Genomic DNA, 20400 nt, shown 5'->3' on the forward strand with positions numbered 1-20400 from the left:
AACTAACTTTATTTTCTCTTTCACTACATCCATAAACCTCCTCTTTGGTCTTCCTCTAGGCCTCCTGCCTATTCACTATCCCTCCTCTGTCCATTCCATCTCAGTATGGCCTCTCTGGCTTCATCTCCAAAACATCTAATAGACAAATACATTTACTGAGCTCATGATAATGAATGCCAACTATATTCAATATAAAAATTGGGTTTTATATGATAAAAAAATGTCCTATTTTCAGCAAAAACATTTTCAATCCAATTTGTCTAAGCGTGAACTTTATATGCAATAATTTCTTTAAAAGCAAAACACATTTCAAATGATTTGCTTTAATTGCACATTAGATATAAATAAGCTTGATTTGTAAGTATTTTTACACAATTTTGGTTTTCATTTAAAATGGCTCAGAAAGGAAGAGCAGGTCTCCCACTTAGCATGCAGTTTTATTAATGTGTTGTCATTTTGCAGCCTGTAGCGGCAACAGAAGGCCAAAGACATTGTTTGGTTTGGACCTGCCCCCTGCAGTAGATGATGTTTGATGACGGTGCTTAGGAGAAATTGCCGCAGTTGTGGGTGACATTGACCCTGGCACTATTCATTTAAAATAATGGACATTGGATAGGCCGCACTGGAACAAATGGGCATCGCTGGTTGTCTTTTTAGCTATTGATTTGTTTACTGCATGTGTGTGTGTGTGTGTGTTCTGTCAGAGTGTGTAACGTGTCTCAAGTCCCAGTGTTGCATATCAGTTAGTGGCACACGCCCCCGTTGCATGGAAATAGATGGCACAGGGGTTAGAGAGAGAGAGAGAGAGAGACGAACACATTTCCTGCATACCACTCTGTTGCTCGTTCTCTCCGTCTTCTCCCTCCCACTTCTGGCTTCTGAGCGAGAGAGCCTCACCAGCGACGCTCTCCTCTCTCTCCCCTCTCTCTCCCCCCTCTCTACCTCTGCCTCTCTCTCTCTCTCACTTATTACTCTCTCTCAGTCAGAGGGGATTCTCCGTAACAGCTGTAGCTTAACGTGATCCTCACTTCTCATCATCATTTCATTCATTTTTTCCCCCCAGTATTTTCTCTGTTTTCTCGAATTGAAACCTCAGCTGCCGGAGTCACAGCTGACATCCACTGTTTGGATGCTACAAAGGTGCATAGAGCTTAGAAGGAATGGAAGAGAACTTTTAAGGCTGCTCTCGGTGCACCTTTCTCCTGGATCGCTTTATTTGCTGTTGAGAGAGGATTCAACAATGGAGGGAATTTTGTTGTAGTGGATGACTCATTTAGGTTATTTTTCTCCACTTAAAGCTGCTGGACGTAAATTTTTTCTCCCTTTGTTACACCTGCATGCTTCACCTCTAACACACTCTGTAGAATCTGTGGGGACTTTATGGAGTGTGAAATTTTGTCAGTAAGTGTGAAGTTTGGAGGAGCAAAGTGAGATAAAACATGGCTGATGGAAGCGCAGCTGAGTGTTGAACCCTCCTTTCCAGGAAGGCAGCCCAGGTAAGACCATCTATGACCCAGATAGAGCTGGAATTGGCCACAAAGGTACATTCACGTGCATGCATTGTGGTGCTTATCACAAGACAGGTCTATTAGTGAGGGCTGAAGTGTAATACTAACCCAGTCTGACTTTATCTCTGCCGCTGGTGTTTTTAAAACTGCTTAACTCTGACAGGAGGAGTATTCTCTCACTGATTTCTGTCTGAATCTTGACAGCTGCACATTAGTCTGAACAAAGGGACACTTCTGTAACTGAGTTAAAACTTCCCTGAACAGTTGAGGCAGCTTTGATAAATGAGCAGCTTAGATCTAGGCAGCACAGTGTATTGATCTGGAAATGCTGGTGTGATTCCTGTGCTTAAGTTGTGAAGCTGAGTCAGTATTGATGTGTCATTGTGTTTCGGCAGGTATAAGACAAGACATCTCACTAACCCCTGAATGTACGGCTGATTGAATCAGTCCTGTACTGAGGTCAGGATTTGATGTTCACTCAGGGTAATGTACATGAGGCGAGGCACTCTGGAAGTCCTTAAGAGAGCAATCAACAAGGCTCTTTATGTCTATGCTATGAATATTTAAATAGATCTGATTTATCACACTGTGTCTTAAATTCTTCAGAGAATTCAGAGAACAGCAGTTCCCAAACATACAAGGAGGGTTGTTGCACCAGGACTTGCTTCATTTTGCCTGTGTACTCACAGAGAACAAGGATGCATTTCATCATCGGGGCTCAGAAACTCTGCTGACGTAACTAATACTTGGATAGGACATCACTCAATAAGTGAAGCTGTCATTTCCACCAGCAATGTTCAGTTTTGCTCATTTTCCAGCAATAAGCGATCACAATTCAAGTTTCAAAATATTACTCTCTCTTTTATTTTTCTGTCATTATGTTTGCTGAATGTTGCCCAAACCTACCACTTCAATCAGACTGTGGCACTGTGGTTCAGGTTCTAAACTTGCCCAACATCTCATTTCATGACAAATTTGGGAAAACTTGTGTAACCTAACAAGAATCGTGCTTTGTATCGCTCAACATAAAAAGTTATTGAATTGGCATGAACTTGTATCTCTTTTTGGAGCTTTACTCTAAAGTGCATGAGCACAAACAGATTTTCCTCAGTACATGTGAGTTGGTTTTGTTTAGGTCTGCCTTTGCAGATATGCAAGCAGCCAGCAGTAGTGAATGAAAAATGCAGATTTTGCAAATGATGAGTAGAAATGGAGCCTGAAAAGAAGCTTTGCATAGAAAGTATGCTCATTAAGTCCTTTAATACCTACTTCTGCCGCAAATGGAGACTATGAATGATGGAAAACAGGCCAGTATAGTTTCTCTGGCTATGAAAGAGCTACTTCAATGATATAATTGTCCCAGGATTAGTTTATGTTAGACGACAAGACGTTAATTTAGATTTTTTGTAATTCCATACATTTCTGTTCCCATCCATCCAGACATGACAACAGTGTCCATGGAGCCTGTAGGAGTTCTGGTGGAGAGGGGCGCCAATGCCACTGATCCCCCTTTGAGCTCGCATGAGGACACAGCCGCCACCTTCACCATCGGCACCATCCTCTCCATCATGTGCCTCATCGGAGTCTCAGGAAACATCTACACCCTGGTGGTCATGTGTCAGTCCATGAGGACTGCGGCCTCGATGTACATCTACATCATAAACTTAGCTCTGGCAGATCTGCTGTACCTTCTCACCATCCCCTTCGTGGTCTGCACACACTTCTTAAAGGGATGGTACTTTGGGGATGTGGGGTGTCGGATTCTGATCAGCATGGACTTCCTGACCATGCATGCCAGCATCTTCACGCTGACGATCATGAGCACGGAGCGCTACTTTGCGGTGCTCAAGCCGTTCGACACGGTCAAACGATCTAAGAGTTACCGGAAGGCCATCGCTCTGCTAGTCTGGGCAGCTTCTCTAATTCTCACCCTACCGATGATTGTTAGCATCCAGCTAATGACAGTGGGCACCAAGGCCATGTGTCAGCCCACCTTGTCACCGCTCTCCTACCAGATTTACATCTCCTTCCTGTTCTGCACTAGCATTGTTGCTCCAGGACTGATCATTGGCTATCTCTACATCCAACTCGCACGGACTTATTGGATTTCACAGACGCAGACCTTCAAGCAGACCAAGAAACTACCTAATCAAAAGGTCAGTGAACCACAAGATAGTGTATTTCATGGGTTGTGATTCTATTTCACACTAGTTTGCTTTCTCAAGGGATTTTCTGTGTTTTTCTCATCATTATCAGAGAATTATGCATTGAATATTTACAAGTGTGCTCAACCATTTATGACAACCCCATTTCAAAGGTTCCCAGAACATCATTTGTCAGTGCTGTGCACCAGTGTTACAAAATACCATTGAGGAAAGAAAACTTCTTGTCTGATCAGAAGCTTCTATGATTGAAGATCGGACCCAGAAATAGTGGGGTTAGAGAGAGGCAAACATGATATTGGAGAGTGACTGCAGTCAGGGTGAACAAATAAAAACACTGACTGCAAGAGTTCAAGTGTATTGGCCCATCCAACTACCCCAGCCTCCTCCTTGGTGGACCATGCGACTGCTACATTGTCTGATTGTGGTGGAAGATGTATTTTGACACTTTACTGAAGTAAAACTACTTATATCACTCTGTAAAACTACTCCATTACAAGTGAAACCTTGTATTTGAAGTATCATTTAAGTAAAACTATGTAAGTATAATCAGAATACTGTACTTAAAGTAGCTAAAGTACTCACTGTAGACAAATGGCGTCTGTGGCTGTTATAGTAGTATTTATTATATGAGATTATTATTTCCCATGCGTTCATTTGAAAGTAGTATTTTACGGTTGCAGTTAATGGACTTGGAGCACAACTATTATATATCCATTATAGACTCTACTGCTGATTATTTTTTTGTATTATTCATAGTTTAATTTGAAAATAATGAAAAGTACCCCTCAGGATTACTCAGGGCACAAAATGACATTATCACAATGCTTATCTTGTAGAAACCTCTAAATTACTGAAGTTATTAAAGAAGGACCAAATCCCCACTTCAAAAAACTTGAAATTTGAAATGTCATTAAAAATGACTCAGACTGTTGGTGACCAAAGCAAAATACTATACTTTTTAATTAGTTTTCTTTCAGTTGACAAATCACATTAGCCCTGCTTCTTGAAACAACTTAATTTATAAGTATTACTCAATACGCTTTCTTTAAAATTCTTTATACTTTTTAATATAGTCTCTCCAAGTCAGTCTGGGGCCCAATTCTTGGTCTCCTGTTTCAGCTGCTTTACCCCAGGACATGTCTCCTACTTCTTACAGAGTCTGCACCTCAGCTGGAGATGAATCCAGACTCATTTATCAGATCCAACCTGATGAATGGCCTGGAAGCCAGGCACAACTATGGTGTACTAACCTCCATAGATATTTCACTGACAATATTACTGATTAAGCCACACTTTTCACAAAGTGTTTCAGAACTCCTGAGGGAGCACTCCTATCCCATAACTCTCAGTGTTCATAATGTTCTTTCTTACAGCTATTATATGAGATGTGTTGCTCAGGATTTTCCAACAACACTCATGTCATGATTGACTGGCAGAGTTGCTATTTAAGATTTTGTGTATAGCAGCATCACTTAAAGCATTCTATTATCACTATTCTCTTTACCAGCTGCTTTTCTATTTTCCATTTCTCTTTAGCTCTCTGCTCATGCTGAGGTTGAGTTCGTTCCAATTTGATTCATTGCGAGGCTTAACAAGGCTTCATTTTGTCTTATCAGTGTGACTAACAATGTGGTGAATGTCGCCCTTCAGTTATATTAAGGGCTGCTCATCGGATTTTGGAGCAAAATCATAGAGCAAAAGAAAATGTCGGCTGCACAGCTTTCTCTTTCCCTACTGGTGCTGTGTTTAACTGGGGATCCTTTACAGTTATCACACTGGGAGCAACAGAGGTGGACCCCACCCTTGGTTTTCATTGTACTCATCATGTCAAAGAAGTCTGTTTGGACCAGTCACCAAAAAGTGGAACAGGATCAAAGAGCTTTAGCTGTTAATAGATATAAGGTCATAATTTCTTGTCATTACTCTGGTGAGTTTGAATTACTTTTTTTAAAAAAAGTCTTTCAGCCTCCTGCTGACTATAGAATATACACTACCATTCCGAAAGTTTAGGGTCACACAGACAATTTCATGTTTTCCATGAAAATTCACACTTTTATTCAAGTGCTAACATAATTGTCTGTCACACTACTGTGGAACAAGGTCTTTTATTAGCTCTTTCTGTCTTTATCTCTGTATGTTGTGTTGTATTAAAATGTCACATATTTCAGGGAAGCAAATAGATAAGAAAAGAAAAAAATAAACAAAATAATATAAACAAAAATGAGAACAGTGGATCAAAAAAAAAAAAAACCCTTCCACATCTAGGATCATGCTTGCCAGGAAGAAAAGTTACATTATATTTGCTTCAGAAGCTCATTTCTAGCACTTGCAGGAATACTTGCAGTTGCCTGAAAAATACTTCAACTGTCATCATGGGGTTAAACAACCTCACATAAAACACATTAAAGGAATGAACTGAAAACAGACAAGCACAAGAAGAAACAAAACTGGATATAGGAAATCAGTTCAGCCACATCAGACCAGGCAATCTTTATCCTCAAGCTCTCAAAATCCTTTAAATCCCGTTTTGCAGCGAAGTCACAACCAGGACCACTGAAACACCAGCGGACCACTCGGTATCAGCTCAGTGTCAGATTTAAAAATACCCTAGGTGTGATTTTCATACTGAGAAACACGTTTGTGTTCTCTGTCACAAAGCCAAACCTGTCTCCGCAAAAATTTAAAGTTTCTTTACAGCTAAACTGCAATCTCAATTATGTTTTGAGTGAAAAGCATTATCCACAAGATTACAGTTTTTGTGACAAATCCCAAATATCAGTCTAGTCATCATACGTTTTCATTTGTTTTCTCTTACTCTCACTCCTTAAAACATGTAGCAAAATGGAAGAATTTTAACCCAAACTGCAATATTTTCCTAAACTTAGCCATGTGGTACTGTGGTACTACAGTGTACTTCTGTATTTATGTTCATGTCAACAAGTATAATATGTTCCTAATCCTTTGGTGAATAAACCTAACCAAACAGAGAGAGAACACCAAAAGTAAATGAAACTTAATCCGAAGAATAAGAATCCCACTTACTTACACATACCTTCAAACTGGAAGCCTTTCCTATTACATTGCACTCTTACCATTTGGGTGTTAAAACACACTTTTTTCAATATAAAAATGAGAATGCAGTTCTTAGGTTCTGTAGATCATAGAGGATTTTTTGTAGACAGAGTTGCACAATACCCAACATATCAGGAGTTGACATTTTCACATTTCTCTACCACACTACCTTTGAAAGACTCAAGGCTACACAGTTGGCTTGCTATCTTGCAGCTCACAATGCACAACTGTCATACCTTTATTTAAAGTCACTGATGACCTTTTTTGTGGCAGCAAAACAAAAAAAAACTTTTCTTGTTGGATCTGCACGTATTTCATAGGAGTTTTGTCTGAAAACACTGACTCTTGCTGAAACATTTATGTTTAATGCGATCACAAGCACCAGACATCTATCCTAATGATCTAATAAGTTTTGACTTCTGGTGTTGACAAGATTAAACAAGAAAAGCACTCAGAGTGCACAGGATTCGGCCAAAGCTGCTCAGTCGTTGTATGATTTCCGACAGACAAGTCCCAATAAGTCCGCAGCGTTGGATATGTGGTAGGATCGAAATTATGTGATCATCAGCAGGCAGCTGACATAGTGTTCACTTGTTGTCATAGTTACACTGACGCTGTGATGCTACCTCGTAATGATACAGGAATCTTTAGCAAATCAGTGGATCCAGACTATGAGTCACATCACTGCCAAAATCTAATCACTTGGTCCTTGTGTCATTTCTGATCTTCCCTGAAAATTTCATCCAAATCCGTTATTCCGTTTTTGAGTAACGGACAGACAGGCAGACAAACAGACTAACAGATGGACAAACGTACGCCAATCATCACATAACTCCGCTGCGTTTCTTAGTGGAGTAATCAAGGAATTGGAGCTTTTGAGTGCTTATATCAGGTCTTGTGATTTCAGAAGTCTTGCGAAGACAAGTGATTGGTCGAAAAGACCAAAGCAGAATTTTTGTAAGCTGTATTCACATGAATTTCGGGGAATACAGATAACACATGAATGTTGCTCCATCAGGCGTGCTGCCAAGTGAAATGTGAGTCTCATTAATAACACCTCTCTCTGTTCTTGCACCCTTGCAGGTGCTGTACCTGATCTTCACCATTGTGCTCCTCTTCTGGGCCTGTTTCCTGCCCTTCTGGATCTGGCAGCTGCTGGGTCAGTTCCACCCGTCACTGCCTCTGTCCACTAAAGCCAAACGCAACATCAACTACCTGACCACATGCCTGACGTACTCCAACAGCTGCATCAACCCGTTCCTCTACACGCTGCTCACCAAGAACTACAAGGAGTACCTGAGGAAGCATAAACGGTCGTGGACGGCCGCCAGCTACTTCAACCGGCGGAATCGTTTCCAGCGTTCACCACGCCGGTCGCCGTCTGCCAGCAGCCAGCAGTGTACCGAGAGCTTCATGCTCACTCACACAGCCTCGCTGAGAGCTCATAACAGCAGTTTGTGAGGTAGGAGCAGCTTTCTCTCACTAACATATGTGATTTGTTAATTGTTGTGGAAACCAGAAGAAAGCCTAAACACACCTTAGGGCTGCAGTCATTTCCAGCAGTTTTTCTACTAACAATTATAAATCAACAGCCTGAGAGGCAGTTGAGGCTGTAGATTTTTGAAGCTTTGTTGGAGGTTTCTATCACAGGAAAGCCTAGCTTTGATGTGTTCTGTGATTGCAGATGGTATGTATTTCTGGCCCTCTGAAAGCTTGTCTGTTTAGGATTCCTACTTCCTGGTATGCAGTGTAAACATGTCCACATGGGACAACTGGTGCCTCTTAATGTTTATGTGTGGAAGTGGGTGAGCTGGTTGAGACATGTTCAGCAACAATAAATATTCTATAGCCTGGGAAATTCAGAAGATTAAGGACAGGAACTCAATTAGTCTTAAAACAACGGGTGTCCAACAATTTGTACGATGAATAAAAAAATCCTCTGAAGAAAAAACAACACATCTATCTAACTTAAATCCATCATTAATCCAACTGATTTTATATAGATAGATAGGTTGCTATCTGGCACTATACTGCTATGACATAACTGCATATCACACTGACTGACTTCATCTCTGTGAAAGCTCCACTTACACTTTTTTATATCAAAATAAATTTGCAATGGACTCAGCTGAACAATCAGTTGTAAGTGAGATGTTTGCCTGTTGTGTAGTTCTGCTTTCTGTACATTAATGATATTCACATCTGACAAAGGATTATTTTATTAAACAGTAAAAAAAACTATTTGTATGTTTCACTGTTAGACACGTGAATAATGTGCATGTGTGTATGATAATGCCAGATCCTTGTCTAAAACAGTTCTAAATGGTGTAGTCAGCAACTCTTATCCAGCAGCAGTGAATGTCACTCATATTAACTTCCACACACTGTCACTCCAGTATGTCCTGTGCACATCTGTGCTAAAGGTCAACAATCTTTCTCCAGAATCACAGACTGCACCTTTAGTTGGCACCTTAAGTTGGCACCTTAGAGTTGTAGATCTGTATCACATATACATCATTCAAAAGTTTGGGGTCACTTAGAAATGTCCTTATTTTTGAAAGAAAAGTGTTTTTTTCAATGAAGATAACATTAAATCAATCAGAAATACAGTCTAGACATCGTTAATGTGGTAAATGACTATTCTAGCTGGAAATTGCTCATTTTTTTAAATTTAATGTCTACATAGAGGTACAGAGGAACATTTCCAGCAACCATCACTCCTGTGTTCTAATACTACATTGTGTTAGCTAATTGTGTTGAAAGGCTAATTGATGATTAGAAAACCCTTGTGCAATTATGTTAGCAGATGAATAAAAGTGTGAGTTTTCATGGAAAACATAAAAATGTCTGTGTGACCCCAAACTTTTGGAACGGTAATGCATGTCGAAAGGGTGTGAATTTAAAGAATACTGATTAGAAATCTGTGGGAGAATTCAGTAACCCAGTGGATACATTAAAAAATTAACATATGCTGTTTATTTGTGGAGTGGCTGCTTCAACATTACACATCCATGCCAACCACTGAAACTGACTGCACTAGGTGCAGATCTCTGCAGTGTATGTGCTGCAGAGATCTGCACTGCAAATGTATAAATAGACCAGTCTTTCATTGATGTTTTTTATGCAAAGCATACCCAACACTTTTACACAAAAATGGTTCAGTAAGTGTATTTTTCTTTAAAAGTCGAACTACAGATATACAAGAAAATTAACATGGACTTTCAGTTTAGGGTGTTGATCATTTCACTGGTATTTATTTTGCAAGTTGCAGAGTTTACTTTAGATCATACATGTTCACTCATATTACACAAACTTGGCCAATAACTTGATGTTTCACAGCACTGTGTTGGGTCCAAAGACACAACAATCCCAACTGTCTTGTTTTGCCACAACCTAACACTGTACATGTGCTGCAGGTGTAGCCACTAAGATGATTTATTCTGCTGCACATCTGCTCCACTAATGGTCAGCATACGTTGTGTGATTAGTGTAGCCATGGTGCAATGCCAAAGATGGTGGTTGTATGACATGAACCTTCCCTCCCCAGGAAAAGTATATGTGTGGTTTTTTACGCACTGATGTGAGCATGATGTCATGAAAATGTGCATAATAGTTAGTTTAAACACAAGACACTTGTGCTCCAAACAAAGAGGATGTGCACTCAATGATGAACCTAGGATCCCTGACCCATCAACATACACACCAGTGAGCAGTGATTCCTAACACATCTCTGGGGGTCATCAGGTGGAAACCTCCCTTCAACGGTGTTAGTCCCCCCTCTAGTGCCAGTTCACACTGCTCCTACACAATCCAAACAGCACTGCCACGTTCAACTGACCCAGGCCCGTTTCGGAGATGCTCCAGGTCGTGACTAGTGCTGATGCTTCCAGTTAGCTAGTGCAAGATGCTGAATACCTAATGCCAACTGCTAAAAAAGAAAAAAAAAAGGCAAGCAAACTATACTTATAACCTCTCCAAACCCCTCTAAATGCTAATGCTAGCTGCAAGACTACTACCATGTGCAAAGCAAACTTACCACTGACAAAGAAACTATACAAGCCAGCTCACCAACCTTGCTAATGCTACATGCTAATGCTACATGCTAATGCTACATGCTAATGCTAATCACTAATTGCTAAGATACATCACTACTTCAGCCAAGCTCACCACAGACAGAGACTATACAAGCAGACTTCATCTAGGATGCAAGTACCAATTGCTAACTGCTCATTGCTACTGCTACCTAACAAGAAAACCAACAAAAGAAAACGACAGCCACCACCTTACACCACAGCCTTACCTGAGGTGGCAGCATGGTCCCAGAGAGACTCTAACAGGCCACTCCCCCACCTTATCTACACTTCCTCTTCCTGATCTCTGCCCATTGGGGCAGGGAAAAGAGGGCGGGGAGAGCAGAGTCAAGGAGAGGGCTTGTCCTCTGCCTCACTGTACTCCCTTACCGCCTCTATCTCACCCCCCAGCTATTATTATTTCTCCTAATCCATATCACTGACTAGATCTAGCAGCCATATCTGCAATGTCCCTCACCATCTTCCTCACGCTCTTCCCCTGCACTCCCAGCTCCCTCAAAAGTGAAACAGCTGACCCTGCAACAAAGCCCCTATACCCCACCTCAACTTCGCAAACTCTGGTTCTCCATCCCATCTGCTCAGCTTCTGTCTTTAAGTCTGCATATCTAGCCTTCTTCCTCTCATAAGCTGCCTCCACTGAATTTTCCCATGGGACTGTTAACTCAATGAAATACACTGTCTTTTCCTTCATAGACAACAAAACAGTGTCTTATAGATATAAAACCTGCTGGGAAAATTGTTTTTTAAACCTTGTTTTATGGCAAAGTCCCCAAAACCTTTTGTATTTTTTTGCCAGATCGGTCTGATGATTCCGTACAGGTTTTATGTCCTTGCAGGCATTAAAATTACAATTCTAGCTCTCTCCCAGTTCATTTTGGTACTAGCCTGGTCTGGTTAGCCAGAAATAACTGACTGGATGTCTTACCAAGATGGTTGACAAATGGCAAGACTCTCCTAGACATACTATGGCTTCATCTCTTCAGTTTGTGAAACATGTTAAACATATACACAGCAAAGCTGTCAACACTGGACATCATCTGTCCTGAATGAAAGACTTTCACTTTGTATTCAATATCACATTCATATAGCCGCTTCTGAATGGACTGGTTTCACATTTCACATCACATTCATAATTACAACTTGAAAAATTTTACTTTTTTGAAAGCTCAGATGTAGCCGATGTGCAGCTAAACGTACTAAAGTGCACATAAAAGCAAGCAAACATGGTTTTCTAACATCAGCTAATGTCCCTGGTTAAAGGCAACGTGCTGAAATTGGATCGATAAAATGCTATGACAACAAGCATGGTATTTTTAAACCTCTACCATAAACCACCTGTCAAAACATTGATGTGTTCTGTTCAAATTACATTGTTAATGTAGGGGCCATTAGTGGCAGGGTTGCCAACTATTGTGTTTTTGTTTTTTTCCCTACTTTCAGGGTCTGTTCCACAGTCTCACACTGCCCAGACAAATAAGAGGAAGCCTCAATGCTCCTACTTTTTTAAAGGTTAAACCGGCTGCTTTCTGCACAGAAGACAAAATCTGAGCATAATTGTTACAACCGAGCTCACCGGGGGAAAGGGAAGTACCATAAAACCCACCAGATGGGTATGCTTGTACGAAAGTGGAAGAAGTTTCATGATTTTTTGATTAACAGAAAAATGGCACAAAAAGAGGCAAGGAGGGTGATAGATGCTACTCAAATACGTAAGTGGACAAAGACAGCTTCTGGTCTAACTAGCTAATAAAAGAACCCAAAATTAAATCCTACTTACCTGCTTTTTCTTACCGAAGCAAACATTACAACATGGTGTAGAACCCACAGCATGGGGAAAATGTGTATTTAGCAGTTAACAGGAATTTACAACCTGGCCCAGCCTCCAGTACCAGCCAAGCATCTCATAGACAGAACAAGATCAGTTACAGAACAACAAGCTAGTTAATGCATTCTGGCACAGCAAGAAACTACCCAAGTACCAAACCGCATGTCACCCAAAACATACAAATGAAAAACAGAGAGGTGAGTCGCTTATTCTTCATCACAGCTGCCCTGAGCGGCAATTTGGCTGAGCTTTCAAGTAGATGCAGTGAGACCACAGACTGCATATAAAAGATGGACACAGAAACCATGACATCATCCATTGGTTTGTGGGATACTGTTCTGAAACCACGAGTTTGGAGTTTCAACCTTTGGCCTTTTAAAACCAGATGGGGATCTAACAGAGACACCTAACACATATCCAGTTTTATTGTGTATTTTAGTCTAAATGGGACCATAATTACTCTGCCAAGGACCGACAGAGTTATGGGATGATCGGCGTACGTTTGTCTGTTTGTCTGTCTGTTAGCAACATTACTCAAAAACGGAATTACAGATTTGGATGAAATTTTCAGGGAAGGTCAGAAATGGCACAAGGACCAAGTGATTAGATTTTGGCAGTGATGTGGCTCATAGTCTGGATCCACGGATTTGTTCAAGATTTCTGTGTTATTGCGAAATAGTGTCACGGCATCACTGTAACTAATACAAGTGAACCTACGTCAGCTGCCTGCTGACAATCACATGATTGCGATTCCAATACAAACCGTTTTGGTAGAGTACAGCGCTCTCTGGATGCTTTTCTTATTCATAAAATGAACATCATGCTGCGTTGAAGGAGACTTGAAGGTAGTGAGTAAAACCAGAAACTCATAAAAATAAATGTTTACTGAGGTGACAGATCAAGTGAGAAGTAGGATTTTTTCTCATACTCTTCTGTACAGTCAGACTCCTGTTTGCAAGCAGAGGAGTCACCTGCTGCTGGCTGTTAGAAACAATGCAGGTGTAAGGCACTTCTGCAATGGCTTCACTTTTCAGAGCCAAAGGATATGTCCATCTTTTTTGTACATTCTGTTATAGAGGCAGGTACAGCTTGACTGGAGCGCTGGGCTGGGTCCTTGATCCAATCAGTTAAGAGGGAAAAGCAGAAGAAGGAGAAGCAGTCAGAGTGATAGACTGAGCAGGAAACAAGGGTGAGGTTCAGTCGCCATAATACTTCAGTATTTAGTATGCAGACAAAAGATTTTACATTTCCCAGTACATTGTATATTAAATGCAGAAGGCCAAAAATACAAGGATGTCCGACTGCAATTGATTTTGTTTTGCAGTATTTCGCCAAAGCACGCCTTATTAACCATTCTAATCCTCAGTGCAGTGCAAGATGTAAAACATACGTTATGTTGTCCTGCATGAGTATAAATCAGCCTGACTGGCAGAGAGCATAGGCAGATGACAGCTTATTTCACAAGGTGTGTACAAGCAAGACAGTCAAAGCTTAAGGTACAATATTATGACAAAGTAGTTGGTCCCGACTGTATGCATGCAACAGTGAATAATTTGTAAGGGCAGCTGCAGTATGACTTGAAAATAAGAAGAAATTGCATTCCATTTGAAACGCAGGGTAAGGTGGAGGTATCAATTCAGGACTGGGATGTGCACACAATATTTTACAGAGTTGGAATGGGATTAGTTACACCAAAAAGGAAGAGGAGTGCAGTCACCCATTCTGCTTTGTCCACTCTTTCACTTTGCTTGACAATTTCACATCTAACACAAGCTAAAATGTCCATGAAAATAAAACTCTACTGTGACAAAGACAGAGTTTTTTCCTCTGAGGTTATTAAATGCCTGCAGCATTACACAGGAGAAGGATTTATGTCTTTAAATCTTTACATCTTTAAAGTGAAAGAGCTGCACATATTTACTCACATGAACAACAGCAGTAATTTCATTAATGACACAATTTTAAATTATGACAGAATTGCTCAGGATCTAATGACAAGTCACACTGTGTTCTTTTCTTCATCACAGACAGGTGAGCCGTCACATAGAGTACTGGTTTACCAGGTGCAGTTAAATAATTTGTTACGTAATGCCCATTCTCTGCTTGAGACCTGAACTCCATCACAGCTGTCGGAATATTTTTGTTTTACAGTTAGTGTTATGGCCTAACCCGCCTATCATTCTGGAACTCAGCATTGCTTCACTTTCTTGTTGTTTCTGTCCAGTTACCCTAGACAGCCGGGTCGTAACAGTTAAAGTCTGAAGTCAAAAACATTGTTCTGTCATGTCAAGCCTTAATTATGGAGAGTTTTCCGTTTCACAGCCTCACAGCAGGCTATTTGCAGCAGTGACATTATGGGAGTGTGGATGAGTTCCCAGAACTATATATAGAACGTGTCCTTGCTAATCCTAAAGTAGCTACCAAAATATAGCAACAGGTAGGCTTCTAAAAATAAAACACATTTTAATTGTACCATTAGTTTCCATCTGTCATTACACATGGTCAGAATCATCAGTGTTCTTTGTAAGCAATACAGGCAGCGGATATTTTGAATTATTATGTATGATGGGACTTTATGAAGGAACTTCCTCCCAGCACCAGCATCTCCTCTACTGGGATTTTTGAATGGCCGGTCACCCAAATTGTTTTCAAAGATCCCATCCGGGGAAGATCAAGTTTTTTAGATAGTGTTTTTATATATAGGATTATATGCTATAGGTGAAATAAGTAGTGAACTCCATGGCTCAGCATTTTCACCTCAAAGCTGCAGCGTTCAGATGACAGTCTCAAAAACCTGGATTCACACTTCCCCAGTTTCATACGTAACATGATACCTACTGTAGTTGGTAGCTAAAGCTTATGACCCAATTAATAGTGCTTTAAGCATGCAACTTGCTTACCATCTAGTATATCATTATTAAAGGAACTGTGGGTAACATTTCTGTGTGTTTATCTTGGTTTTATCTTAAGTTAAAGGTGCATTCACACAAGCAGCAAAGCAAAAATTAGACATTAGACAAATTTAGTCCTGGTTTGCTTAGCATTCACTCTGGCATGTTTATCCTTGACTGAAAAGATACAAATCAAAAGGCATTTTGATGAAGTTTCAACCTCATTGGACAATTTTATCATACATACACCCATCAGGCATAACATTGTGACCACTGACAGGTGAAGTGAATGACACTGATTTTTTCTTCATCATGACACCTGTTAGGCAGCAAGTGAATATTTTGTCCAATATTTGTGCAATATTTCATCATTCACTTGTTTCCCTCTCATACAAGACATGAACACGGTATAAACTGTCATTTAAATGAATAGAACTGACAGACTATATAGCTGTTATTAATAAATATGACAATAACATTTAAATGACACAATTGTGTTTGAACAATCTTTTATGATAGTGTGCCAGTTTTGGATCATCTTAGTAAATATGAGCTTGTTTTCTATAGAATGTTTGGCAGGTTTATGCCGGATCGACTTTTCTTCAGCTTAGAAAAAAATAGCCTGAGGACGTCTGCAAACAACTGCATTATCTGATTCCTTTCATTCAGGTTAGAAGTTAGTGCAATTATTTGGTACACTCATTATGCACACTCATTATGCACACCACAAACACTGACGTTTAGTTTATATAAAATCATCATACTTAAAAAAAAATCACAATTACATGTTTTTATGTTTATGCTTGTACACTTCCCAGTGGTAAAAAATTAATTTCCTCTTTTGCATATTAAACTGTGTCTATTGTCATGCTGAAGTAAACACTTCTATATATTCCTTGTTTATAAAATTTACTAAATACATTATTAATGGAGCACTTAATTCTACAAGCACAGTATGGAAACTCCAATAATGTGGATTTTTCACTGACTTTACCCCAACGACCATTTTGCTGATTATTATAAATGGAATTTTCTGCTGCCAAGAAAAAGCAGTAACTCTGTGACTGAAATGTTCTGTATTATATTTCTTTTATATTGCCTCAAGGATGCTTCTCCTTAAGGTTTCCTTTCCTGCTTATTTCACATTTTTTTCTGTTAGCTTGCAGTTTTTAACTGCCATTATGTTTTGTTTCCATTAACCAATTCTGTTTTTATATTGAAAGACTGAATAACGGCTCTTGTTTGGAATCTGTATGAAGTTAGTTTCTCGGCTTTTTGTCATCTCAAGGTGCCCTGCATCTCGGAATACAAACGCATTCGGTGTGTATTTATTTATGTGACTGCCAGTCTGCAGGAGTGTCTCATACATTAAATGGGTTTGTAGATGTCGGCCGCAAATGTTCCTTGCAGAGGAAGCTGGACGACTGAGTGGCAGTGCAGCAGAGGGGAACAGAGGGTGAAGAGCAGGGGGAAGTGGAGGGGAGGAAGGGGGAGGGAGCTGCAGGACACACACAATCGCCTTTCAGCTTACAGAGTTTTGGTAACTGTATCTGTCAGGAGGTGAAACACACTGGATTCTGCTCCTTTGCATACGACATCTGCGTCATAAATATTTAAACGCTCCTTTGATGTGAATCATAACTGAGTCCAGATTGACAAAGCAGGATATTACAGCTGAACGTTTACCTTTTTATCCCCACTGGATCCCTAAAGGTGGGAAACTATTTCATGTTCCACAATAATATAACTATTTCTTCCTGTCTTTACACAAGTGGAGGAAAAAAACAGAAGGAAGAATCCAATTTTTACAATCAGCTAATATATTAGCAGTGCTTTAGCCTTGATTACTTGGTGGTGTGTGTCCAGGCTGCCCGCAGAGACAGAGAGCAGCAGTGAGTCATATATTTCTACTCTCTGCCTTGGAATACAATGTGCTGAGTGACACCCACCATAATTCACAAGGACAGAGGATATGGTTCCACATTTGTGTTTGCACACAAAAACAGACACACACAGACACGCACACACACACACAGACACACATATATGGACACAATATCTGTCTGTAATACCTTCACACCAACCTAACTCCACGAGTCTGTGCATGTGCTTAAATGGAACTCTTTATTACTCTGCCAAGGAATGGCAGAGTTAGGCTACATGACAATCAGTGTATATTTGTCAAAAATATACAAAAATCTTTAACAAATCCATGGATCCAGACTATAAGGCTCATCATTGCCAAAATCTAATCACTTGGTCCTTGTGTCATTTCTGACCTTCCTTGAAAATTTCATCCAAATCCGTTAGTTTGTTTTTGAGTAATGTTACTAACAGACAAACAGACAAATGCCATGTTCCTTGGCGGAGTAATTAGTGTTTAATATCATCTCAGGAACATCCATCCATCCATCCATTATCTATACACCGCTTAATCCTCACTAGGGTCGCGGGGGGTGCTGGAGTCTATCCCAGCTGACTCGGGCGAAGGCAGGGGACACCCTAGACAGGTTGCCAGTCTGTCGCAGGGCTACATACAAAGACAAACAAGCACTCACACATTCACACCTACGGGCAATTTAGAATAATCAATTAACCTCAGCATATTTTTGGACTGTGGGAGGAAGCTGGAGTACCCGGAGAGAACCCACGCATGCACAGGGAGAACATGCAAACTCCATGCAGAAAGATCCCGGGAAAGCCGGGACGCGAACCAGGGACCTTCTCGCTGCAAGGCGAAAGTGCTAACCACTACACCACTGTGCAGCCCTTCTCAGGAACATTCCTCATCTTTTTGACCCAGTGGTGTCGCCCCCTGCTGGTGGGGTTGACTATCCTTTTCTGACCTGGATGTCTGCATTTAAAACTCTCCTTCCTTGGTTTCTACACATAAGACAAGTGCGTGTCTAAACGTGTTGCTTTGTGCAGTTCATGTCTCTCTGAAGGTTGTTGCTCGGTCTGGTCTCACTCTTCAGCAATCACAGCCTCACTTAATGGGCTTTGATTTAAACCAACAAGTGTGGAAACATTAAATTGCTGTTAACAATATACAGTATAAGCTTTTAATTATAATGACATTTGAACAGTTTATGTTCTGTGAAGAAACACAGCGTGATTTTACAGCTATCTCAAACTTGGCAGACTACCAGCTGGAAAATCCTCTCATTGGCTCTGTAGTGATGAATATGAGAGGCATAACAAAGCAGCTATACTCTCGAAGTGGGGATTGAGTTTATATCCTGCAAGTGTGGATTGGAATTACGCACACTGCAGTTAAATGACCTTGGGAGACAGCAGCAAGGATGTGACTAACTGGATTCTGTGAGCGTAAAGCTGTGATATAATTTGCTCTTGTGCATAATGTCTCCAGTACATAAATGTTTAGCTGACTAATACAAATGTATAGAACCTTGGAAGATCTTATCTATTCTTCACTGACATTTTATTCATTATTCATTTGTTAATTATAGGATTGTAGAATTGTTTCACTTCTCCCACAAAGACTGCTTCCCAATCCTTTGGTGACATTATTTGGAAAGTTGTACATACAAAGCCTGGCTCAGGGAGACTTAGAGCAGATTTTAAAAGCAGCACCTTGGAAAAATCTGTTTTCAAATGAATGAGCTACTGGAAAACTCAGCGGGTCTCTTAAAATTATTTATAACTCACAACTTTATTCCTTTTCATTGGTTTCCACACAAATCTTTGATTGCCCCGAAACGTATTTTTACAAAAGAGCCCCTTGACATCGCGTGAGCGCTGCCTAATACGCTCATGTGCTAAATTCTGAGGTGACACAAAAATGTTTCCTCAATAAAAAGTTCTGCGTGGTGACAGGCTGACTGTGTGGAACTGCTAATGCATACTGATAGCAATACATGCTTATTGCAGTGCAGACCTCACAAGGAAGCAGTTTTTCATTTCAGAAAATGGAAAAAAAAAAAAAAGAACATGGTCAGATTTTTAGCACTTACTGTGGAAAACACATACTGCATCGGCTTGTGGTTTAATATTCACCACAGCAGCAAGGGCATATGGAATCTCTGCTTCGACAAGCTTAATTATTCCATACATATAGAGGATGAATATTCCCGCACTCTCAAGTCTGAGATTTCCCCGTAATGTGCTGCTAAAATGTCCCTGGAAATTACCAGGCATAAGAGAGGAGGAGGACATTAGTTCAATTACTTCAGTAGTGTCTGATCATCTATGGCAACTTTGTGCACGAGTGTCAGTTGTCTACAGAATAGGACTCAAAAGAACAGTGTCTGGGTGTAAAAATAGCCATCTATTACAGGCATACAGAGCATCATACATTCACAAAGTCTGCATCTATTGCATATGATTATGAAGAAATACTTCTATATGTAACATGTTCTGAAAACACAGTAATACATCTTACATTTTCATTGTGGTAGTGGCAGGTCCAAATGCTCGGCCTTTTCCTCCCAGATAAGAGCAGGAAATTAGTCAGCAAAGGAGGTGGAAATCTTCATGAAAGAAAAGATTTTCAAGTAATGTTCTCTGCGCCTGCTTTGCCAGAACAGAAAAGGTGAATAATTCATACGTAAAAACAAACAAACCGCTCCAATCCATTTGTACATACCTCCTATACATTATACATTACCTTTGAAGCACTGTCTTTCAGGGATTTTACAGCAGGGAATGTTGATTTTGCGCCCAGGAAAAATTCTCCGATGCCTGTGGGCTATTAAAGAAAAAAAGAAACCGAAGGCCAAAGGATTACAACTTTAAGTGTTGATTTAAAGTGTAATTAGGAAGCCCATTGCACTATGAATGACAATGTGGGTCAGTAATTGGTCAGACACTTTGGTCTAGACTGTATTA

At 40.3% G+C, this 20400-nt stretch overlaps 1 protein-coding gene across 1 annotated transcript in view; it reads left to right on the forward strand.

Moving 5' to 3' along the window:
• The first annotated feature begins 910 nt into the window (after positions 1-910).
• The window catches only part of LOC111570565 (urotensin-2 receptor), a 74538-nt gene continuing 55048 nt past the window's right edge, over positions 911-20400 (forward strand). The window contains exons 1-3 of the mRNA XM_023273408.3: positions 911-1496; positions 2949-3664; positions 7829-8207. Of these exons, the coding sequence (XP_023129176.1) occupies positions 2951-3664; positions 7829-8206 (1092 nt within the window). The 5' untranslated portion in view covers positions 911-1496; positions 2949-2950 and the 3' untranslated portion in view covers position 8207. The remainder of the gene's footprint in view (positions 1497-2948; positions 3665-7828; positions 8208-20400) is intronic.

The sequence above is a fragment of the Amphiprion ocellaris genome, chromosome 18 (genome assembly GCF_022539595.1).
Source record: "Amphiprion ocellaris isolate individual 3 ecotype Okinawa chromosome 18, ASM2253959v1, whole genome shotgun sequence".
In the NCBI taxonomy this organism is placed as follows: Eukaryota; Metazoa; Chordata; class Actinopteri; family Pomacentridae; genus Amphiprion; species Amphiprion ocellaris.